This window comes from Urocampus carinirostris, chromosome 3 (assembly GCF_059441175.1).
Source record: "Urocampus carinirostris isolate Australia breed hairy pipefish chromosome 3, RoL_Ucar_1.0, whole genome shotgun sequence".
In the NCBI taxonomy this organism is placed as follows: domain Eukaryota; kingdom Metazoa; phylum Chordata; class Actinopteri; order Syngnathiformes; family Syngnathidae; genus Urocampus; species Urocampus carinirostris.
In genome coordinates, this window is record NC_142351.1 from 62,808,763 (window position 1) to 62,834,890 (window position 26,128).

A 26,128-nucleotide genomic window follows, 5' to 3' on the forward strand; every position below is an offset into this window, starting at 1 on the left:
CACCAGGGGCCAGGAACCTATGGCTTGCGAGCCATATATGGCTCCCTTCATGAGTACATCTGGCTCGGAGACAAAATTTAGACCAAGCAAATTTTCTCTCTGTTGCTTCATCTTTAACAGAGGAAAGGTTATTGTACTTCAACTGTTGGTGGTACAGTCCAGTATATATACTGTGAGGCACATTTTTAACTACAGTTTACAATCAAGGTGTCACATGAACAGACCCTGTTTGGGCTGTAAATCACTAAAGAATCCTTTATATGGAAGCTCATTAAATAATCCATCATCACTCTTCAGACACTTTATGATAAAAACCCACAGAAAAAACTGTAAACTTTCATCGACGCCAGGAAAGCACCCAGAACAGTTTGATTGGGTGAGCTGTAAGAATTGGCGGAGCTATAACCACAGCCCATTACCTTTTCCCACTCACCAAGCGCTGTCTGCGTCAAAGGTTAACACGTTGGAATCATCGTTTGCAGAATTTTTACAAAAGAACTTTGCTCGCACCTTGAAACAATGTTTTATGACAAAAATGACGGACAAATTAAGCCTTAACATTTGTAAGTAACTGAAGGAGGGAAACACATTTTAAGTGGTATATTTATATGTGACACAGGCTCTGGCATTATTATTATTTCATAGATACCATCAAGTGTGTTTAGCGGTTTTCTTGAGTTTTGTCACACAATATATGGTGTGGCTCTTTACCCCCAAAAAAGTCAAAATATTTTGCTTTCATGGCACTTTGAGTCAAAAAGGTTTCCAACCCCTGCTATACACGATGCTACCAAATAGTCAACACGATGGACCGGAGAACTGTAACACAGACAACTCAGCATTCTATGATCAGTCAACATTTCAAATCCGTCTCTATGTCATCTTTTATATCGTCCAATAGTCGTTATATAAAAGCCATAACACAAATCTTATACACAATGCTACCTGAATGTCAACTTGATGGACTAGTGAATTGTAATGTAAACTCAGAAATCCACTACCAGTCAACATTTTAATAACATGCTTGTGTCGTTAAACTTTTAGTGTCCAAAAATTGGTAAATAAACACTCAAAGAAGAGAGAGAACGGGAAAAAACGATCATTCACTCTATCACCAGTCCACACTTCAATAACATGTTTGTGTCATGTTATGGTCCAAAAACCATTTCATGTCAGTAACTAAAATCCGAAACACAATTCCACCAAAGAGTCAGAGATGGACTAATGAACTGTAACGCAAAAACTGAGGACTCTATAACCAGACAAAATTTCAAAAAGGTGCTGAAGTTGTCGTGATTTTGTGGTGAACCCAAATGCTGGAAGCAGGAAAAGACAAGGTGCTCAAAAACAGCATTAACAACAAAATAATCAACAAAGTAACAAACGATTAAAAACTACAATCAAACTTTCAGAATCAGGACCGGAAAACAAACCTTACAAATCCAAAAAGGTGATGGTGTATTGACTGTGGAAAATGAAAAATCACCTGACAAAATGTTCTTATAAATGATCAGGCTGATTAGGGACATGTGTGGGGGTGATTGGACATACACCAATTTACAAACCAATTAGGGGAATTCTGGTTGACAGAGGTGAGCCAGACCCTGACACAAGTTATTGAACTCTTATGGTCCAAAAAGCGCAAAGAAATGCCTGTAACTCAAACTCTATACACAATGCCACCAAAAAGTCAAAGAAACTCACAAAGGAACTGCGACACAGACAACTCAGCAATCTGACCAGACTACATTTCACTAGCGTACTTGCGTAATTAAACTTACAGTGTCGGAAAATTGTTAAATACACGTCACTAACTTTAATCATATACACAAATAAACTGTGATGCAAATGACTCTCATTAGACCACATTTTAGGAATGTGCTCATGTCATTAATCTTATAGGCTCCAAAAATAATCAACACTAGTAACCCAAATACTATACATAATTTCACCAAATAGGCAAGGAGGTAGACTAAAGAACTGTAACACAGATAACGCACTCAAAGACCTGACAACATTTCAAAAACATGCTTGTGTCATCAACAGCAATTGTTAAATTAACGACAGTATCTCAACGTCTATAGCTCGTCATTTTTATTGAAAAAAGTTCATAGTTTGATTAAAAAAACGTGTGAAATGTAATAAAAAATATACTAAATGTGCAGTCACTGAGGCGAAAACTCAGCCATAGGAGGAGTTTGGCGAGGCCATGGAGAACAACTTTGGAACGGGAAACAAGGAAATTCTGGTTCCCCCATCCGGCGTCATCACTTTGTTTAATAGAGACTATACTATTATGTTGTAGGTGTGTCATGGTTTATATGCCTCTATAACATAGCGTAGACCTCTGGGCTGGCAGACTGGGGTGGTGGTTCCCCCTTTCAAGAAAGGGGACTGGAGAGTGTGTTCCAACTACTGTGGAATCACACTTCTCAGCCTCCGTGGTAAGGTCTATTCCCCGGTAGTGGAGAGAAGGGTCCATCAGGATGTTGAATCTCAGGGCTGTGGAACAGTCTACCAGCTTTACACACTCTTCAGGGTCCTTGAGGGTGCATGGGAGTTTGCCTATCCGGTCTACATGTGTTTTGTGGACTTGAAGAAGGCATTCAACCGTGTTCCTCAGAAAGCACTGTGCGGGATGCCCCGGGAGCATGGGGTACCACACAGTCTTACGCTGGCTGTGCAGTCTGCATTGTGCGGTCCGCATTGCCGGCAGTAAGTTGGATTCGTTCCCAGTGATGGTTGGACATGCCCTTTGTCATCGATTCTGTTCCTAACTTTTATGGACAGATTTTCTAGGCGCAGCCTTGGTGCAAACAGATCCGGCTTGGAAGCCTCAGCATTAAATGTCTTCTTTTTTCAGATGATATGGTGCTGTTGGCTTCCTCAAGCCTTGGTGTTCAGCTCACACTGAAGCGGTTTGCAGCCAAGTGTGAAGCGGCCGAGATGAAGATCAGCACATGCTAGTCCGAGAACATGTTTCTCAGCTGGACAAGTGTGGCATGTTCCGCCTGGGTCGAGGATGAGATCTTGCCCCGAGTGGAGGAGTTAAAATATTTTGGGGTCTTGTTAACGAGAGCTTGGAGGAACAGTAGATCAACAGATGGATTGGTGCAGCGTCTGCCTTCATGTGGACCCTGTACCGGTCCATTGTGCTGAAGAAAGAGCTGTGCCAAAACACAAGGCCCCGACTTACTTGTCAATTTACGTTCTTACCCTCACCTATGGTCATGAAACTTGGTCCCAGGGACCACCCATGACACGCTGAAAAGACTATGTATTTAGGCTGGCCTTGGAACACCTCGGAGTCTTGCCAAAAAAGCTCAATGAAATGACTGGGAATCTGCGGGTTTTGGGCTTCCCTGCTTAGGCTGCTGCCCCAGCGACCCTACCCCCGGAAATATGGATGGATGAATGGAAAATACACACAAAATATTTATGTAAAACACAAAAAGCACTGTTTTTAAACTTGTACTATATTCTGAACACATTAAACTAGTTATATAAATAGGATAAGGTATATAGTAAGTACTACTTATATAATAATACACATGTATATGATGAAATAATTATACACATAATGCACATGTAATGCTTTTATAGCTTCCTTTTCTTCACTGTCAAAATTGTTGAGTAATTGCAGCCATATTCCTCAGCAAGGGTAATGATACATGCACCGTCTTTGTATTTTTTTGAATTATTTCTAACTTCGTTTTCATGGTCATCATCTTGCTTCTTACTTCAGCATTACTACAAGTCTTGGGACCTATAGCTAATAAATACAGTACCAATATTGACGAATGTAATATCACCCACAATGACTCAGTTAAAAATTAAGGTGTCACATCTGACCCCAATCTGTTCTTTCAAACACAGGTAAAGAATATTACTATTTCCCTTATTTGTTGTCATGACAACTCATTTTCAGAAATGTTTTTGCAGTCAGGGGATTTTTTTAATTCAGTGGATCCAGACCCAAAAGTTCGATAAGACTTCTAGGACTGAGTCAGTCGGTTCCGCCTGCACCTGCACACACTTAAAGTGTTTGTAGAAATTTGGTGACACAGGAAAGATGTCATTGCCCCCTCAGGCTATTCTATTAGGCCACATGACGTTAGCATGAGTCACACATAGAAAGCTTAGAAACCACTTGAACTGTGTCTCTAAAACCAACATCTGGGTATATATAAGGACGTGATGAATGTTAATTGGTCACATTTGCGTAATACAGTAAACCCCCAGGATGTTACATTGATCTGTTCTAAGATCACAAAAACTAAATTGTCTTATAGCTGAGGATGGAAACCTATGGTAATATGTACCTAATGCGTTCCGAAACCCCGGTACCCAATCCATCCATTATCGGCACCGCTTATCTTTAGCAGGGTAGCGGGGGTGCCGTAGCCCATCCCAGCTATCCTCGGGCAGTGGTTAGGGGACACTCTGAACTAGTTGCCAGCCAGTCGCAGAGCACACAGAGACAACTCACTTGCTCATTCACACCTAGCGACAATTTGGACCAGCCAATTAACCTGAAAAGCATGTTTTCGAAATTTGGGAGGAAACCGGAGTGCCTGGAGGAAACCCCAGCAAGCACTGGGAGAACATGCAAATGCACAGGAAGGCAGGTTGCTGCATTTTATCCCATGACCTCAGAACTTTGCCCCGGACGTGCTAACCACTCAGCCGTTGTGCCGTCCCGGTACCCCATGTATAAAAATTAAAAACTTTAAAATAACAAAATAGTATAAAGCAAGTACGATTTATGTTTAATATATGTGTATATGACTAAATACAATTATAAATAAAAATACATATAAAGGAAAAATGAAATCACATTTATTGTGACGTGACTTTAGCTAAGTAAGTGGAGTTTACCGGTTGGTTGTAGAAGAGGGGAGATGGCGGGATAAAAATGAAATATATTTTAAACGTTCCACTTGGGAGCATTGTTCTGCCCTTAGAAGATTTCTTTTTTTAATTATTATTTAATCGCCACCTTATTTTCGAATAAGTACCTGATTGTTAATTGGTTATGGCCATTCAAGTTGGTCAAAGGTAGTGATTTAGGTGCCTTCTTTGTATTGCTGATAATCCCAGGTTTATTTCCATGGTTATCATGTTTTACTCTTCCCTTTGAAAGTAGATAATAATTACAGTACAAAAAACACAGTATTATATCACTGATTCGCTCTGAACTGAATAAAGGGAAATGCATTGTGGAAGGAAGTTTAGCCAATAGCATATCTGCATTTTAATTATGCCATGACACAAACCAATAGCAGATATGCCTCTTTTATTACTTTCACCAAAAGCAAAGAGGCATCTTAATGACATAACTTTGTCTGCATGAACATAGCAAAAGGTTTTGGCCAAGCAAATTCAATAGTTGATTTTGTAGCAGAGGGGAAAATGCCTTAAAGAGGGGTAGAATAAACATCTTGCTCCACACAGTAAAAAGAAAACTGTGTAGGGCAGGGATGTCGTATCCCGGGGGCTCTACCGTATGTATAGATGGTTCCTACTTCATACAAGTGGCTATACAACTGTGTAACCACGAAAATCGAGGGAATACTCCAACAGAACTTTTAAATATGTATTTTTCAGGCAACAAGCTTTACTGGCAGCTATCAGCGAGAAAGACGCTAACATTGCCCTTTTGGAGTTAACTCCCTTGAAACGGCGAAAAGCCCAAGAGGAGGTGATGGCCCTGAAGCGGGAGAAGGACCGGCTCATGCACCAACTTAAACAACAGGTAGAAAATCATCCCTCCATACTTTGTGCTTTGAAATATACGGCCGCAGTGCATCGCAAGTTGAAAAATATTCTGCGATTGGGGGCCAACAGTGCGACATTTTTGTTCAGCCTGGCAGCTCTTTGTTGCCATTACTTTACTTTTGCCTGAAATGAACTGCACATGTATGGCTGCAATTCTTTTCCTATTTGACGATTGCTGAGAGCTAGGGCCGAAAGTGCAAATTTGTGTTATGCGTGGCAGTATTTTTTTTCCTGTCCATTACTTCTAAAATAAACAGCCCCAATGTCCTGTCATCCCCAGTCAACTATTCCTTGAAGCAGGGGCTAGCAGATTGCATTTTTTTGTCTGTATTTGTCTTTCTCTCCTCCAAAAAGTAAAATTCACTCCTGCATCCACTATCCATTTTCCCTAACTGCCTAATGCTGTAAGCTGGGAACAACCAAACACTTTTATCAATTCCGGCTGCTCTTAAAATGAACTGCACTTGTGTGGCTGTGATGCATTATCTTCAATCCCAAATTGCTGTGAGCAGTGATCAGCAGATGACAATTTGTGCTGTTGCTATCCATTATCGCTGGTCGACAACTGTTGAGACCAGCGGCTGGCAGAGCAAATTTGTGTGATGCGTTTTTTGCACTTGTGAAGACATGATCCATTACTCCGAATTCAATTTTGCCTCAAGTGGGGTCCGGCATAGCACCCTTTTTTTGGTGGCTGTTTTTTTTATATTATTCTACTTAAAAAGAACTGCACTTGTATGGCCACTATCCATTAGTCTTAATCCCATTTTGATGCAAGCGAAGGCCTAGTAGAAGGCACTTTTTTCAGGAAGTGGGCCGTTTGCAAACCTCAGATGAAATGAATGGTTTCAGCCACGATCCTTCAACCCCAGATGACTATTGCTAAGAGTGTGGGCCGAAAGAGAAAATTTGTCAAGCAGGCGGCCCTATTTTCATCTTATTTTGCCTACATTAAATAGCACCATTTCAACCGTGATCCCTCATGCCCTGTCTCATATTAGTGCATGTGGGTACTGACAGAAGTCACTCTTGTCGGAAGTGTGTCATGGTGGCCCGCCTGAAATAAACTGCACGTTTTGGCCGAGATCCATTGTCCCAAGTCCATTATTGCAAAGAACAGCGGCCAAGACATGAAATTTGCGTTGTTTTTACATTCTTTACCCGTGCTGTCATGATCAATTATCTGTGGTCCACTATTACTGCCATCTGGGGTCAGCAGAGCACATGCTAAAATTTGCTAGCAGGCTGTTTGGATTTTCTCAGAATGCAAAGGTTCTGGTCACCATTAACAGCGATAAACGAGGGATCAGTGTAAACCTGTAAGCCAAGCTTTTTTTCAGGGCAATGTGAAGCAAGGCCTTGTGGTCACAAATCAAGTTTTGTAAATCAAAGTGGAACGGCAAATTCAAACCTGCTGGAGGTCGCCGGGCCTGGCCGGCGATGCAGGCTCACGGGCAAACTTTGTACTCCTAAACTGGGAACAGACGGAGGTTAATAATTTCTTGTAAACAGAATGGGCTCCTCTGCCTCTGACTGCATTTTTGCGCTCCGTCATCACATGACGGACCGAGCTTCGTTTGCGGTTCCGCGTTGAGGCTGAAGGCAAACAACGGCTTAAGTTTATACGGCAGCCCTGTTTTTGCAATTATGTTCACGTAATGCAGACCTGTGTTTGACTCACGGCGAGTTATAGGCATAACGTCCTGTCTGATGTCTTTAATGACAGATATGAGACATCACTACTGCCAATGCACTAAAATGAAAATTCGGTACCGAAAATATGAAAAGCTTGGTCAAAAACAACCACAAAAAATAATACTGTAATCCTTCGCTACGTTTGCTCTTTGTACTCAACGGCCTTTGTGTTGATAATATTCCACGGGTACCGGCAGAGTGCATTTTTGTCAGTCCTAGAAGCCCATTGCTGTGAGCGGGGGCTGGCAGAATGCATGTTTAAAAACCAGAAGGTTCCCAGTAACAGTAATATACGAGGGATTACACTTATTTTTCACTTACCTGCTAAAACAACTACACTATGAATAACTGACAGGCCTATTAAAGTGAAATACTAAATGCTCACTGTACGTTTTTTGTTAATTAATATATAAGAAAAAAACAAGAAAGGCATTTAAGTGATTTCCTTTTTAAATCCAGTCAGACCACATAGCGGTGAAGAAGAAGTTTAATTGTTGAGAGTTCTAGAATGCAGATAACACTCTCTAGTTCATTGTACTTCGAGTAAAGAGGCTGGTATACTTAAAAAACCTCTCTATCAGCTTTTTTGTTTTTGTTTTTTTCCCTTTTTGTACTTATTCTGGGGGCAGCACGGCGGCGCAGTGGTTAGCGCGTGTGCGGCACAGTTCTAAGGTCTTGGGAACCTCCTGTGTGGGTTCAAATCCAGCTACCGGACTTACTGTGCGGAGTTTGTATGTTCTCGCCGTGCTTGCGTGGGTTTCCTCCGGGCACTCCGGTTTCCTCCCACATTCCAAAGACATGCATTTCAGGTGGATTGGCCGGTCAAAATTGTCCCTAGGTGTGAATGAGCGAGCGAGTTGTCTGTCCCTGTGTGCCCTGCGATTGTCCCTGTGTCCCCTGCCCACTGCCCGATGATTGCTGAGACAGGCTCCAGCACCCCCGCGACCCTACTGAGGATAAGCGGTGCAGCTGATGAGATGGGATGAGACTTATTCTGTGGCTTACTAAACAGGACGGTGAATAGCGACTAGAAAAGAGGAGCAGTAGGGCATTGATTATGATGGTGCGGTAGTAGGCGCAGTGTAATGGAACAAACAGAGCACTAAGATAAAAGTCAAACAATAATAGTAAAAATAAATTAAATTCTCACTGGACATAGCTTAGCCCCTGGCACTTGACTTTGGGGACGATCACACTGAATGTTGCACACAAAAGTCGTCTTAACGCCAAAAACCGCTCCATTGGCGATAGTTAGCCTTGTAATGTAGACTCGTAAACATTAGCCAAACTTTGGCTGGCAGCTGATAGAAGCAGAAATAGAAGCAGAGTAAGACATGAACTTTTGAGATTATGTCTTGTAAATATTTGGTGGAGCTCACATTTTTGGATAAAGAATAAGGAAAAAAAGTCATGCACAAACTCCGCCCCAAATAAAAGTTAGCTTCCCATAGCTCACCTCACTTTAGACGTGAATTCATCTCAATGTCATTTCTTCGTAGGTTTTGCTTTTATTTTCTTCCTTCAGTCAAAATTGAAAATGCACTCTTGGCCATTTTCAACAGAAAAAATACCGGTGCTGAAAATTTGATGCAGCCGGTATGTGAGATCAACCCAGCACCAGACCAGGCATGCACTTTATAGGTCCTCATCAGATCACATGGCTGGCAAAAACTAGCAATAATGATCCTGCAGTGGGGGTTTTGCCTGTGTCATGAATTGAATGGAAGTTGTTTTCCGGGAAAGATGTAGCGGTAAAAGCATACCAACCTAAAACGTTGGTATCTGCCTCGTAAACTGTTCCCAGGCACTGCGCTAAAACAGTTTCAGGGAAATCTATTTATCTGTTTATCCCCGTTTTATTTGTCATGTTTTCAAGGTTACAGTCATAGGTTGGTAATGTACAGTATAATGGAGTGTCGCGAAAAATGATTAGAACTGTAAATCTTTTTAATCAATTTTAAAGACGCTTGTGCCCCAAATCAGATCTCATGGACCATTTTGAGACTTGTGCAGTCGACCCAGGAATATGACACAAATCCATCCTGAGGTTGGCATTGTAAAAGGAAATTGTTGTACTGTTGAGGGTATAAACCTATGCTAATTAGTTAATGTGTTCCAGACTACTTGTATGTGTAATATATATGCATACAATAAAATAACATCATAAAATTTTTTAAATGTACGTAAAAAAAAAAAGACATTTTTTTTTTTACCTTTGGTCTGACGTGACATGAGTTGGTATTGAAATGAAATGAAATGATCTGCATTTATATAGCGCTTTTCAAGTCAATGACTTCCCAAAGCGCTTTACATTGTGCTTCACATTTCCCAATAGCGGCCGTGATCTGTGCAGCCATGTAAGGCGCTAACCTGCATATTGGGGGTATTGGGGGTTCAGTGTCTTACCCAAGGACACTTCGACATGTAACACGGACAAGCCAGGATTCCAACTGGGATCCCTTAATCCTAAGACGATCGCTCTACCTCCTGAGCTACTGCCGCTGTATTGTATTTATTTATTCAGCCAGTATAAACCATAAACATGATATATACAAGAAATCATTTGACACGCGAACACTCAATAATGATAAAATAATAGATTTAAAAGAATAAAAAGAATAGAGTAAAAAATATATTGTAGTCTATAATACAAGGTAATTATATAGAATAGTTTAAAAAGAAAGAATATGTAAATAACAAGACTAGAGTAGAATAGGTCGGAGGAACGCCGTTGGCATAATAATACTATACATAATAACCTAAATCAATTCCCGTTGAACATACGGATAGCCGAAGGGTAAAAACACTTTAAGACGTGAAGTCTTGCTCGCAATGGAGTGAAGACGGCGACCTGACGCCAGGTAATCAAAGTACCCGCGAGCAGGGTGAGTGGGATCGTCTATAATTTTTAGTGTCCGTTTTCTAGTTCGATCAATGTAGATACTTTGCAGGGACGGAAGGCCAGTACCTATTATTTCCTCTGCCGTCCTCACTACTGATTCCATCTTTGACAATTCTTTCTGATTGACGCGACCAAACCAAACTGTGATTGACCTAGTTAAAACAGATTCAATGATAGCACAATAAAAATTGACTAGAATGGATTGACGGACTCCGAATGATTTGAGTTGACGAAGGAAGTAGAGCCTTTGTCTGGCTGACTTTGGAATATCAGTAGCATTGACAGTCCATGTGAGGTCAGCTGACAAGTAAGTACCCAGAAACTTGAATGAATGGACCAGTTCCACCTCACTACCATTAATTGACAGTGGCACATGCGGGGGAGGCTTAGTACGGAAATCTATTATCATCTCCTTACAGGGAGTGCAGAATTATTAGGCAAATGAGTATTTTGACCACATCATCCTCTTTATGCATGTTGTCTTACTCCAAGCTGTATAGGCTCGAAAGCCTACTACCAATTAAGCATATCAGGTGATGTGCATCTCTGTAATGAGAAGGGGTGTGGTCTAATGACATCAACACCCTATATCAGGTGTGCATAATTATTAGGCAACTTCCTTTCCTTTGGCAAAATGGGTCAGAGGAGGGACTTGACAGGCTCTGAAAAGTCAAAAATAGTGAGATATCTTGCAGAGGGATGCAGCACTCTTAAAATTGCCAAGCTTCTGAAGCGTGATCATCGAACAATCAAGCGTTACATTCAAAATAGTCAACAGGGTCGCAAGAAGCGTGTAGAAAAACCAAGGCGCAAAATAACTGCCCGTGAACTGAGAAAAGTCAAGCGTACAGCTGCCAAGATGCCACTTGCCACCAGTTTTGCCATATTTCAGAGCTGCAACATCACTGGAGTGCCCAAAAGCACAAGGTGTGCAATACTCAGAGACATGGCCAAGGTAAGAAAGGCTGAAAAACGACCACCACTGAACAAGACACACAAGCTGAAACGTCAAGACTGGGCCAAGAAAAATCTCAAGACGGATTTTTCTAAGGTTTTATGGACTGATGAAATGAGAGTGAGTCTTGATGGGCCAGATGGATGGGCCCGTGGCTGGATCGGTAAAGGGCAGAGAGCTCCAGTCCGCCTCAGACGCCAGCAAGGTGGAGGTGGGGTACTGGTATGGGCTGGTATCATCAAAGATGAGCTTGTGGGGCCTTTTCGGGTTGAGGATGGACTCAAGCTCAACTCCCAGTCCTACTGCCAGTTTCTGGAAGACACCTTCTTCAAGCAGTGGTAGAGGAAGAAGTCCGCATCCTTCAAGAAAAACATGATTTTCATGCAGGACAACGCTCCATCACACGCATCCAAGTACTCCACAGCGTGGCTGGCAAGAAAGGGTCTAAAATAAGAAAAACTAATGACATGGCCTCCTTGTTCACCTGATCTGAACCCCATAGAGAACCTGTGGTCCCTCATCAAATGTGAGATTTACAAGGAGTGAAAACAGTACACCTCTCTGAACAGTGTCTGGGAGGCTGTGGTTGCTGCTGCACGCAATGTTGATCGTGAACAGATCAAAGCACTGACAGAATCCCTGGATGGCAGGCTTTTGAGTGTCCTTGCAAAGAAAGGTGGCTATATTGGTCACTGATTTGTTTTTGTTTTGTTTTTGAATGTCAGAAATGTATATTTGTGAATGTTGAGCTGTTATATTGGTTTCCCTGATGAAAATAAATAATTGAAATGGGTATACATTTGTTTTTTGTTAAGTTGCCTAATAATTATGCACAGTAATAGTCACCTGCACACACAGATATCCTCCTAAAATAGCTAAAACTAAAAAAGCCCCACTCCAACTTCCAAAATATTCAGCTTTGATATTAATGAGACTTTTGGGTTCATTAAGAACATGGTTGTTGTTCAATAATAAAATTAATCCTCAAAAATACAACTTGCCTAATAATTCTGCACTCCCTGTAGTTTTACATACATTCAATAACAGATTACTCTCGTGACACCAGGTGGAAAGTAAATCAATTTCTGCTCGGTATTCAGTTTCGTCTCCATTTGAAATAAAGCCAGTAACCGTGGTGTCGTCTGCAAATTTAGCGAATAGTCAATGCTCAGAATTGGGTTGACAATCATGTGTGAATAGGGAAAACAAAGTTGGAGACAATGGACAGCCCTGAGGCATACCAGTGTTGAGGACAATAGAACATGAATCTTTCTCACCAATGCGAACGGACTGTTCTCTATTGAGAAGGAAATCTAAAATCCAATTTGATAGTAAAACGGGAAAATTGAGGTCATGAAGTTTAAAATGCAGTTTAGAAGGAATGATAGTGTTGAAAGCCGAACTTAAATCTATGAATAAAACCCTAACGTATGAATTCCTATGCTCAAGATGACTTGGAATCTCATGAATACAAATTGAAATGGGATCATCTACACTTCTATTAGCACGATACGCGAATTGGCACGGATCTAGGTTTGATGGTAGAAAGGACTTCATGAATTTCACTACGATCTTCTCGAAAGTTTTCATGATCACGGACGTGAGTGCTATGGGTCTCTAATCGTTCAAACATGAGACATTGTTCTTCTTCGGGACCGGTACAATTGTAGTGCGCTTCCAACACGAGGGTACAGTAGCAGAACTCAAAGACCAATTGAAAATACCAGTAAAGACAGGGGCAAGTTGAGAAGCACACTCTTTGAGAAGGCGGGGTGAGAGTTGGTGCTGGTGATTTCTTCTCTTTCAACCTCCCGAAACCACGTCTTACCTCTTCTTCACTGATGATCAAAGGATTGTCGTCCTCGGTCACCGGGGCTGGCACTCGAGTACTACTATTGTCCTTGTCAAATCGGGCATAAAAGTCATTGAGCTGATCGGGTAGAGTAGCGTCCACATTACCAATAGTCTTCTTTGGTCCTTTGTACTGAGTTATGAGCTTCAAGTTTGACCATAGAGCTCTGGAGTCCTGAGTGTCGAATTGTACCTCTACCCTATCGCGGAATGAACGTTTGGCGGCCTTAACACCCTTTGTCAACGCTGATTTCGCTTGGCGGTAAGCGTCGGGGTCCGAGTCCTTGTGTCTATAGGCGGCGTCCTTGGCAACGATCAATTTCCGGATGGACTTGTTGAACCATGGTTTTGAATTGGAGTACTGAGTTTTGGACGTAGTAGGTAGACAGAGCTCCTGGCAGAAATGTATGTAATCCGACACCGTGTCTGTGTGCTCGTTGAGGTCATTCCCGTGTTTGAGTTCTTCCCAGTCCGTGCACTCCAAGCATCCACGCAGTTTATCCACACCAGCTGGTGACCGGGTAAGATGGGTACATTTGGTAGGTGGAACTTGCTTGAGCTGTTATTTGTAGGCAGGTATGAGTAGTACCGTGGAGTGATCGGAATTCCCCAGACTTGACCGATGTGTACGCCTGCTTCACTGTAAAATAACACTGTTCGAGGATCTTGTCGCCACGGGTTGGGCATGTGACTTGTTGTTCATAGTTTGGTAGTACGGAACGAAGATTGGCCTGGTTGAAATAACCTAATACAATGGGTAGGGTGTTGGGATCCTTGTTTTCGTACTTGGATATAGCGCTTGCTAATCCTTTTAGTGCGACATCGACGTCGGCCCTGGGGTGGATCTATACTGCGGTGAGGGTCACTGATGAGAAATCACGAGGAAGATAGAAAAGCCCGCATTTAATGGTCACGTATTCCAAATCAGCAGAACATCTACTGGATATAATCTAAACATCCGTACACCAGCTGTCGTTCACCAAAAAACACACTCCGCCTCCTCGGGATTTACCTGTGATATCTGTGTCCCGATCCTGGTGGAAAATCGTAAATCCCGGCGGCTGGACTAAGGAATCATGATGTGATGGTTTTAGCCAAGTTTCAGAAAAACAAAGAACGTTACAATCATGGAAATCTTTCTGGGTATGTATCCTCATAAACAACTCTCAGTTTTGTTATAAAGCCTCTGAACGTTAGCAAGCACTATGCTAGGAATAGGAGTACGTCCATTTATCCTTCTGGCTTTCACCAATAATCCACCTCTTCTCTCGTTCCTAATTTCAGCATTAAAATTGTCAATATCCGATAAAAGTGGGGGGTTAAAAGGCGTAATATCCACAGGGCGTAGTAGCGGTAGTTCCTCTCTAGAATATTGCACGATAGAGTAGGTTGTAGAGATAAAGAAAAGCGATAAAATGAAGAAAATTATGAGAGCTCGACGTGATGCGTCGCCTTCGCTCAGCGCCGGGACAGCGCGATGTGACGTCATCACTACGCGACACCCGTGTAACTAGATAATGTACAGTGGAGTAGAGGGTTGATGCAGAGGAGGAAGTGATGGCGAATATGAAAAGGCATCAACGCTTATTAGTGTTTTTGCTGCATTAGTCACCTTCTCGTTTTAATAATTACCCTGATTGTCATTCGGTTTAATCCATAGTCTTCACGAGGGTGCACCTGTGCCTTCTTTGTATTTCTTCACAATTGCAAGCTTTGTTTCCATAATTATTATGTTTTTTCTTCTACTTATCGCATCATTGCAAATCTTGTAGCTACAGTACATAAAATACAGTATTGGATCGCACTAACTTTTCTGCGAAGCACTCACGTTTCTGAACTGAATTGATGGAAAGGTATCATGAGAGGTAATTCAACCAAAAGCATATTGGCATTTTCAAGACACGGTGACTGCAATCAATTCCGGGCCAGCATTTTATTTGACCAATAGCAGACAGGATTCTTAGAGACCTTAAGGTACTTATCTTGCACAGTTCTACGAACAAACACCGCAAGGTTTGAATTTTGCAGATTATATCTAAACTATTATATGAATCACAATACTGAAAATATCAAAAGCTAGAGTCTCAGTAACCTGTGCGTGTACTCAATATCGAGATTGTTATGTTTTATTTTTTGTTGGTTGAATAAACAATACTCATATATTTGAAGGTATTGGCAAATACATGGTCTCGTTACTACTCACTGGTAGAAGGAAAGTGGCCAGGAAATTCCAAGGAATTACAGGACTAAAGAAGTAAGAGATCTTGTGAACCAGATCGTCTGACCGCTTCTTTAACTGTTGTATATGTGTGTCGATGATCAGCTTTGCTCTGAAGTGGAGAGGCTCACGCTAACTCGAGCTAACTCCCGAAAGCGAAATGTTTAGACTACTTCTGGAAAGTCGGTCATAATTGATTCTGAAGTGCAGTAAGGATACGTTGGTACTCAAGTTCTCCTTTCAGCTCCGAGAAACTTAACATCCACCCTCACTAAATCCGCTGTGGAAAGATGGATCTTGTGTTTTCCGATGTGCGCCCCCAACCGATGTAATACAATCGGTTTGTTTGAAGCGTTTTAATCGGCCCTACTGGGAAAAATGTGTAATGTCTGAATGGAATGCTTACATGCGAGAGAGGCGCACGCCTATAGACACACTCGATTGAAGAAACAAGCACAGAGAAGTTTTCAAGACCTGTCGTTTGTCGAGTGTGTCATGCTAGTTGCTTTTCCATGTACATCTACATGTTTTTCTGCATGAGAGACTGGCGATGTATTTTCTATGCTAAAATCTGGCGTCAAAAACTAGCAATGACTTCCTCTACACTAAAATTTAGCGTCCTCTTCGACTTTAAAATATAACGTCTTCTTCGCCAATAATTAGTAATTTCTTATTCTAAAATGTAGCTTATTCCCATGCCAAATACTATAACTGTCTTCTTTGGGAAAAAAGATCTGTGTTTTTTTACTCCAAAATCTAGCGTCTTCTTCAAACACTAGCAATGTTTTCTTCTACGCTAAAATCTAAAGTCTTCTTCAAAAACTAGCAATGACTTCCTCTGCATTTAAATAGAGTGTCCTCCTCAATTCTAAAATCTCTAAACTTCTCATTTAGAATCTACTGTCTTCAAAAATTAGCAATGTATTCTTCTACTTTGAAATATAGCTTTTCCTCTGCCAATATAGCTTTTCCTCTATGAATTTCTAAAATAACAACTTATTATGTTATTACTGTGTTGTTACTATGTTACTACCAGGTAAATTATTTGAAGTGGGGTTAAATAGACTCAGTTAACCTCTACAAAAATCATTTTACTAGAAAATCACAATGACGCAGCACTGGTAAGCTATTTTCAGAATAGGTCCCCAGGCACCTTAGCTGTCCTTTAGAGTCACCCCGTTCGAGACCCCCCCCCATGTTATATGTCTCTGTATTTGTTTTTGAATGGACGAATTTCATCAAAAACTCAAAAAGAAAAGTAATGTATTAGGTCGCTGTTTCGAGCACTAAATTTGATATTTGGTTTTCATTATTTTTGTAGTATTATACTGGAGTATTATGTAGTATTTCCATCATAGCATTTTTCGAGTATTTCTGCAATAGTATTTTTTTAGTATTTTCATAGTAGTATTTGTATAGTTTTATATATATATAGTATTTTTTTGGTAGTATTTCCATAGTAGAATTTTGTATTATATCCATACTATTTTTGTAGTAATACCGTAGTACTTAGTAGTTTTGTTGTATTTCTGTCATAATATTTCTGTAGAAGAAATTTTGTAGTATTTCCATTGTAATATTCGTCTTGTAGTATTGTTGTGTTATAGTACGGACGCTGCCCTACTTACAAACTAGATTACGGACAATCGTTCATAAGTTGAATTTGTTCGTAAGTTTCTTCAGTGCTATATTTCGTTTGTTTAAGGTTTATATATAAGTATTTTTAAGGCTTGTATAAGTAACCTGTATTGTTTTGTACTAAAAGATAAACATTTCATGAAATAATATGCTCTATAAACATAAATAAAGTGAGGTTTAACTTACTTTTGGGAGTTGCGCTTCAAGAGGTCCTCCTTCAAGAGGCCTCCATATTCCACTTTCATTTCAAATGAAACGGCTCGCCTCTTCTTTACACTTAGAACCAACCATATTGAATGGATGCACAGGATATTAAACAATCAAAATGTCAAAGTTTTTAGCGCGCTGGAGACACCGTATAAAATGTTTACACACGAACTAGGAAGAGAAAACTGGTTTTCTTTCTTCCGGGTGGATGCTGCGTGACCTCACACAGCGCCACCACATGCCAGTAGCAGCGGAAAGAAGCACTACAGGATTGCCGTGTACTCGGAAAAAAGTGTGCACAACACAAAATCTAACTGAGAGCAATGTCCGGAAATGTTGAGGCATCCCGAAAAAAATGTTCGTAATTACCGTTTATCGTAAGTCGAATGGTCGTTAGTAGAGGAGCGTCTGTATTACTGTAGTGGTATTTTTGTTGTATTTTTGTAGAATTTCCATAGTTGTATTTTTGTACTATTTATTTTGAATTTATGTAACATTAGTGTAGTTGTATATGATCAGTATCTCTGTTATAATATGTCTGTAGTACTATGTTTGTATTATAGTATTAGTGTATTAGTATATTTGTAGAAATCATACAGTATTTTTGGGGGGGATGAAAAAAAACAATTATTTATGTTCCTGCTTTTAAGCACAACATTTTATCGTAATTTTCTAGTATTTCTTTTTGTAGTATTTTGTGGGAGGACAAACATTTCATTTTATTAGTAGCACTTTCTTTACCATCTTATATATTGTTATTATAGTTTGACCATTTTTGTTTGGCAAGCCAGATGAAAAAGCCTGACCGGCCGCACATCCTTTTTTAGTTTGCCCAACCCTGAGCTAGTATCTCCATAGTGAATAATCATCAATGTCTTCTCACGCCAAATGATTTATTCTTCTCTAAAATATATCACCTTCTTGTCTTCCAACTTAAAATCTATTGTTGTCTTCTACTCTTAAATCTCGGGTCTTCTTCAGCAAATACTAGCAATGTCTTCGCCTCTGAACGAAAGAGTTATCGTTTTTCTAACCTTCTGTCCATTGACCATGATCTCGGACTTCTTTCTTTATCTTAAGATACCTTCTCCGTTTGAATGACTAAACTCTTGAATAGGAGCCACATCCTTCCCAGTGACCCCGCCCACCTCATTTCCTCAGTCATTAGCCACCGGTTGCTTATCTCAGCGCTTTTGCCTTTGGGCTGTTTGGACCACGTATCTGTGGCCTGTGGTCCTCTTCATGTTATTCCCACAAATGCCGCACCTTCTCTTGAATCGTTTCCAGGCTTGACGCAAATACTCCAGCAGGTCTGAAGTGGTTTCAGTGTAGACATCTAAACGTGAAACACTCGATGTGTCAATATGTCAGTTTCTTCATGAACTGTCTAACCTAATGCCCGTCAAGGCAGGCTGCCAAAACTGCAAAAATTGCAAAAATCAGCAGAATATTATTCTACTGTAGAATACTGTAAAATCTAGCTTCTTCTTTGCCAAAAATTAGCAATGTCTTCTATTACTCTAAAATTTAGATTATTCTCTGCTACAAAGTACCAATGTTTTTTACTCTAAAATATAGCTTCTTCTTAGTTGAACACTAGCATTGTCTTAATCCACTCTAAAATCCAGCATCTACTTCTACCCTAAACTCTAAAGTATTTTTCTACTCTAAAATCTAAGGTCTTGCTTGCCAAAAACTAGCAATGTCTCCTACTCTATAATTGATTATCTTCTTCTGTGAAAACTGTATTTGTCTACTCTCCAATACGTTAAAGCATTGCTTCTACTTTGCCAACATTTAGCGATGTCCTCATCTTCCTTTTTTTTCTCTCCAAAACTAGCAATATCTTCTTGTAAACGAAAATCTAGCATCTGCTCTTTGAAAAAAAAATTGGGCATTGTGTTTTCCCCTTAAGTCTTAACGTATTTTCTGTCAAAAACTAGCAATCTATTCGACTCTGAACCCTAGCATCTTCTTCTACTCTAAAATATAGCATTGTCTTTGCCAAAACAAACAACAATGTCTTTTTTGCTCGCGTCTTCTCTGCCAAAAACCGCCGCTCTTCTACTGTAAACTTTTGCATCTACTTCTACTCTAAATTCTAGTGTTGTCTTTGTCAAAAACTGGCACTGTTTCCTTTTACTGTAAACTTTAGCTTCTTCTCCTCCTCTAAAATCTATGGTCAATTTTACCCAAAAAGTACCAATATATTTTACTCTAAAATATTGCTTGTTTTCTGTTAAAAACTAACACTGCATTTCTGTACTCTAAATTATTGCATCTTGTTCTCCAAAATCTAGCATTGTCTTTACCAAAAACTATCAACATTTTCTTGTACTCTAAAATCTAGCATCTTCGCTGCCAATAACGAGCACTGTAGCAGACTGCAAACTCTAGCGTCTTAATCCATTTTAAAATCTAGTCTCTTCTAAAATATAGCATTGTCTTTGCCCAAAAACTAGCAATATCTTATCCACTCTAATATCTAGTGTCCTCTAAACAACCACAAAACTACCAATGCCTTCTTATACTCTAAAATCGAGCAACGTTTTTTGAAAAGAAATAAATAACAAAACAATATAATTTACTTTAAAATCTAGCATTTTCTTTGCCGAAAATTAACAATGTTTTATTTTATCTAAATAATGGATTGTTGGATCGTCAGAAAATCTAAGCTTCATTCAAAGTCTGAGGAATTCAAACTACGTGAGAACGTCTGTGGCCTCGGGCGTCCCTCAAACTTAACACACATTTCTAATGTCATTTATCATATCTTTTTTAAGTGCTACTCTGTGAAATGGATAATATTTGACAGAGTGATGATGTTTCCATCAGACAGTCCTGTTTATGCAATGTATCAACTTTCAAGTATCGTAGACCCTCGGGGTACGACGTTAATCAATTCCGAGGTGGTGATCCTAAGGCTAAATTGTGTATGGCGGGAGATAGAAACCTATGCTAATTAGTTTCGAGCCCCCGGTACAACAGGAAAAACAATCCAAAAAACTAAATAGTAAACAGAAAATACCACATATATGATTAAATGATATCATAAATAAGAAAAAAATGATTTAACTTTGGCATAATGTGAATTGAGCTGGTCCAGTGAAGTAACAGGTGGAAGCAGAGGGGGGTAGAAGACAATGGATTTAAATTAAAACTATCACTTTCGAGAATTGCTATGCCCTAAGAATATTTCCATGAAGTGATCACCTCCTTAGTTTTAATAATTGTCCCAATCATCGATTGGTTATTGCCATATTCTATCGAGAGGGTAACAATGTGTGCCTTCTCCGTATTTTTTTGATAATCACAAGCTTTGTTTCCAAGTTTTTCATGTTTAGCCTTTTCCTTTCAGCAGTACTGCAAGCCTTGGGTCCAAAAGCGAATAAATAAAGGACAAAAAAAAATACAGTTTTGTATCGCTGACTGCCAAAATCTTTATGTAGTACAAGAGCTTCTAAACTGAACAAAAAGAGCAATAGCGATAACCTGCAAAGTACTTGGTGCTAATGTGAATCAACAGGGTTGAGTTACGGAATTTTATATATATATATATATATATATATATATATATATATATATATATATATATATATATATATATATATATATATATATATATATATATATATATATACTTTTTTTTTCTGATGCTCACTTTCTTCTTTTGCTATTGTTTTCCTTTCTTCATTTTCTCAAGATATTTTTTATGTGTTTATCAACTTCTTGCTTTTCCCTTTCGCATCAATGCAGGTCTTAGGACCCAGAGCTAATAAATTTGGTACAAAAACTACAATATCACAGTAACAAGCAAGGATCGAATAGAGATTCTCAACCACACAAATGTGCAGCCAATAGAACAACAGCATTTTCATGATGTGTGACGCAAACCAATAGCAGGGCAGCATCTTATATGACATCGACCATTAAAAGGCAGGCTCCTAGAGGCCTGATTCGTCATATGTGTTCAAATTTCCAATTGCGTTAGTTGTTGGCCATGCAAAACAATTTGCTGTTGGTGTCATTTTGTGGGCAAAATGCCGTTAAGAAGGGCTGAAAAACCATCTTATTCCACATTGTAAAATCACAATGTCGTAAGGCAGATTTACTGATGTCGACTTATCCCGGAGGTTTACTGTGGCGTCATCAATGCTGCTTTAAACATCTCTGACGCCGTTTGACATGTTCTACCGCAAACAACTGATGTTGGTTTCTGGGTTGTTTTTTTCAGACCCAGAGCAGGATGAAGATGATGTCGGATAACTACGAGGAGGACGGATTCCACCTTCATCATGCAAACCTGTCACTTCACTCTCCTAATACGCATCACAGAAGCCTCCCGAGAGCACCACCACCTGCCAACCACAGATCCCCGATGGACCAGGTTGGTACAGAGAGAGGATCAGGGCCGATACCGATTATTAGCTTTAAGAGGAGGCCAATAACATATATTTGGAGCTAGTTTTTGGAACAAATTAATAATTTGCTGTGAAAGCTTAAAAAATGCCATTAGAAAATGTGAGTTATTCAAAAGAAAGAATATTAGTTAAAAATTCAAATAGAACTTAATTAGTTTTCTGGAACATTTTACAGACATTAAATTTCAACACAACTAACATGACTATTCTTTTAAAAAAACTTAACAGGTAATAAACTTAAAAAACATCAATACAACCAACATGACCTAAAAGAACAAACAAACTAAGAACAAAAAGTGCATTGAAATTTCAACTGAGTTGGCAAATCGAAAAGTATAGGCACCCCTGTTCTAGAGCCAGATTGACAAACTAATGTTATGGTAACAGTTAATCAGTCAGCCTTCCTCTTAAGCATGCTTTTTCTGCTCTCTCTCAATCACTAACACAAATGTTTGATGGATGAATTTATTTTATGTTTTATTATAAGAGCTAATATATCAGTGTCCCCCTGAACATGCTCCTCTAAAACAAGTTAACTACACTTTTTCTGCTATCTCTTTATCCCAAACACGTTTTTTCACCACAAACTTTTTAAAATCACAAAATTATCAGCCGTCATGAATCACAGGCATGTCGGGACGAGATAACAGAGCTCCAGTCTTAACATTATTCTTCCTGCTTCGGTGGTTACGCCCCCTAGTTGCGGGGTGTGAAGTGAAAGAGATGCTCTGCTGCATCTGATCCTAAATAATCGGTCGGCCAACAGTAGGGTCCCCAGTTCAGGTTTAATTGACACAAAAGTCATGTGACAACCACTTACAACATGACACATTTGAGCTAGCTATATGAAATCAGTTTTTTTTTTTACCGACAAATGTCAACTAATCGCTCCTTTCACCCTTTCCAGGTTAATAAAAAACAAGGCCAGAGATAAATGCACATTTACTGTATATAAAGTAACTTTTCTTCAAGACCTGCAGAGAGGTTAAAGTTACTGAATATTTAAAGGGACAGTGTAGCTTAGAATGGAGATTAAACTTGTGCACACTATGGAAGCCCATAGGACACCAAAAATCGAAAGCCTACTTCTATATTTTCTTGCATTAGTAAAGAGGAACTACGGCTAGTGACAGGTCAGGAAAACTGCTGTTAACCTTTGTGAGTGACAATAAAAGACAGACCCTGTGTTATACACTCGGAGCCTCTGAAAAGAACCAATAGCTAGGGTTAGTCAGACCTTGTTTAAGTGGTTAACATTAGCTGCTAGCGGGAGAAGCTAGCATATTTTCCGGACTATAAGTTGCTCTGGAGTACAAGTCGCACCAGCCCATAAATGCACAATTAAGAAGGAAATAAGTCTCATTTTCTTAGGACCAGGTTAAAATGATCAACACGGGCCTAGAGCGCTCTCTTGCAGTTTATTGTGAGAATAACCCATAACCCAGTAATAATTTGTCAATAATTTCACAGATAAGTCTTACAGGGTTCAGATGTATTGACATTTCGTTCTGTATACACGTATACACGAATGACAATAAAGTAAATCTGAATCTGAAATATAAGTCACAGATGTGGCCAAACTATGTAAAAAAAACTGCAACTTGTAGTCCGGAAAATACGGCACTTAAAAGGCCAGAAAAATATTACAAGAGCAGGGCAGAATTTGTCAAGTTTGGGGACCCTGAATCAAATAACTTTGCTAACAATAACAATACCAGCTCAGTAGCCTAGATGGTAGGGCGCCCGCTTTGAGACTGGGAGGTCGCTGGTTCGCGCCTCGGCCGAGTCATACCTAAGACTTATAACATTAGTAAAATGGCGGCGCCCTCTGTTGGCTGCGGCTGCATCGGCTCGCTACAACGGGTCAGGTGTATCGACATTTCGTTCTGTGTACATTGTTACAAAGAATGACAATACAAAGGAAATTATTATTATTATTATTAATAGCGCTTAGTGGCCAAGTGGCTTACATGAGTGCCTTAAAGAGCAAATAGTGGGAATAAAGTTGTAGATGCCTGAATCATGGAACTCAGTCACGTTCACTTGCTGTGGCAAGTGATACAAAAGGACAAAGCAGGAACAGCTAATTATTACAATAGTGGCTAGCTGCGAGCCATAGTCTGCAGCCAAGTCGCTAACATAAATCGCTAGAGAAGGAAACACGAAAAATAAAGCTCTAGATGTCTTACTAACGGGACTTGGTGACCTTTAGCACTGAAATACGAAGCAGGAGTAGCTACCAATAACAATAGTGACTAATGGCAAGACTTACCCTGCATCCAAGTGGCTAACATGTGCGGCTGGAAAAGGAAACAGTATGAAAAAAAAGTTATTTATGTATATGTATATACAGTGGAACCTCGGTTTTCGAACGCCTCTCAGTTCGAACAAATTGGTTCTCGACCAAAAATTTCGAGAAATTCTTGCTTTGCTTTTCGTTCAAAAAATCGGAGTTTCGAACGCCGGTATGATAGTGGCGATGCTGAGCGGCGTACGGGTGTAGATTGCCCCCACCCCTCGTGAAGAACTGTTGTCACGTGAGCGTGCACTTCTTTTTGCTTTTGTTTTTAATATCGGTGAACGGAGTGTTTTAACCCCTAATTATGCCTCGGAAGAAGGTCGGTGTAAGCAGCAAAGTTGCTACAGGTGAAAAAAGAAGAGTAGTGTGTACTACTATTGCATTTAAGAAAGAAATAATAGCAAAATATGAAGAAGATGTGCAAGTTTCCCTTCTTTCGAGGGAATAGAGCATGGCTTCTGCAGACCACCACAAAGGTAAGAAATCCTATTTATAAATCTTTTCTTTATCCTTTAACCGCTCACCACTTGTTGTGGAGACCCGGGTGCTAAATGACGTGTAAATGACCTGATTTTTTTATTTTTACACGTTCATGTTAGCGTAATCTTTCGTACGGAAGATTACGCTAACGCGAACGTATGATTAGCCTGGGTTAGCTTCATGTTTACGTTCGTGGTAAACATTCAGGGTGTTGGAATGGATTAAAACGATTTTACATTACTTTTAATGGGAAAAAATGATTTCGGTGATTGAACAAATCGGTTTTTGAACAGGGTTCTGGAACGGATTATGGTCGAGAACCGAGGTTCCACTGTATATATATATATATATATATATATATATATATATGTATATATATATATATAAGTAAGAAAATGTATGAACAGAATACTTTTGTGGGTTTTTTTCTCAGTGCACCGAGTTAAGAAAAGATGTGGGACAGTGTGCAACTCAATCAATATTTAGCTAACTTGTTACCGTTTTGGACTTCCTCACACTTTAAAAACAACATGTCTACTTGACAAAGGTCAGCCAATCAGCACGTGGTCCCCCATCTATCTGCTCTTTCACCCCAAGGTCTTCTCATTTAGCCACTTGGCTGCAGGATCTGGCCTTCTTTTGTTATTATTAGTTGCTCATGCTTCGTTCTTCAGTGTCACTTGCCTTCCGCAGCTGGTCACGCAAGTGAACGTTGAGTTCCATGATTCAGGGTTCTTCCATTTTAACTTCCACTGTTTTCTTCTCTTGCCACTCATGTTAACCACCTCTCTCCAAGCTCTAGCTCGCCACTATTGTTGTTGTTACTTGCTCCTTATTTGTCTTTCAGTGTCACTCGTTATCCACAGCTGTTAATGCAAGTGTACGCTGGCCAGTTTTGTGATTCAGGCATTTTCCACTATTATTTCCATAGTTTCCTTCCTTATTTAGCAACTTGGCTGCAGGCTATGGCCTTTTTAAGTTCTTATTAGCTGCTCATGCTTTGTTCTTCAGTGTCACTTGACTTCCAGAGCTGGTCACGCAAGTGAACGTTGAGTTCCATGATTCAGGGTTCTTCCACTTTATTTTCCACTGGTTCATTCTCTAGCCACTCATGTTAACCACTTGTCTGCATGTTATGGCTTAGAGCAATCTTTTATTTGCCTTTTAGTACTTCTATCTCACAATTAAGTTAAGTTAGCCACTTACATCAGCTCTGACAAACTACAGCTATTGCCTCTATTCAGCCACTCCAAGTGTATCTAGCTGGTACAATCATTTGTTGGGGCTGGTGTGGATTAGTACTGGAAATTATATCCTGTCACTAGCTGAAATTCCCCCTTTGCAAACGCAAGAAAATATACAAGTGTGTCTTCTTCTATATGCTTCAGCTCCATTTTAAGCGACAACAACCTCTTGTTGGGAATCATTACACACCATCACGTTAAAACTTAAAATTGCATCTGAGATTGTTACCTTTAAGTGCAATCAGTTGTGGGTGCACTAACAACCTTATTGCACTGCGATTTGTCAAAGCGCAGGTGAAATATAATCGACGGAGACATGCGCTGGAAGTGTGTTTATCCTCCCGAGATATCGAGCGTCTGGTTGGCTCAACAGTCATATTGGTGTCCACGTTGTTCTCATTTAGCCATGCCAGACGCAAAAGGAAATCGAAAACATTCTT

General features: G+C 39.9%; 1 protein-coding gene across 2 annotated transcripts in view; it reads left to right on the forward strand.

The window, feature by feature from the left end:
• LOC148370387 (ERC protein 2-like) overlaps positions 1–26,128 on the forward strand; it is a 204,448-nt gene that overhangs the window by 170,315 nt on the left and 8,005 nt on the right. The window contains exons 14-15 of one of the 2 annotated variants that reach the window (XR_015850119.1): positions 5,608–5,755; positions 21,479–21,622. Coding sequence is in view for 1 of the 2 variants with exons in the window: in XM_088332908.1 (XP_088189034.1) it covers positions 5,608–5,755; positions 21,479–21,631 (301 nt within the window). In the remaining variant the exon portion in view is untranslated. Of the gene's footprint in view, positions 1–5,607; positions 5,756–21,478; positions 21,632–26,128 lie in introns of those variants that run through there. The other variant, XM_088332908.1, reaches the window with a different exon arrangement.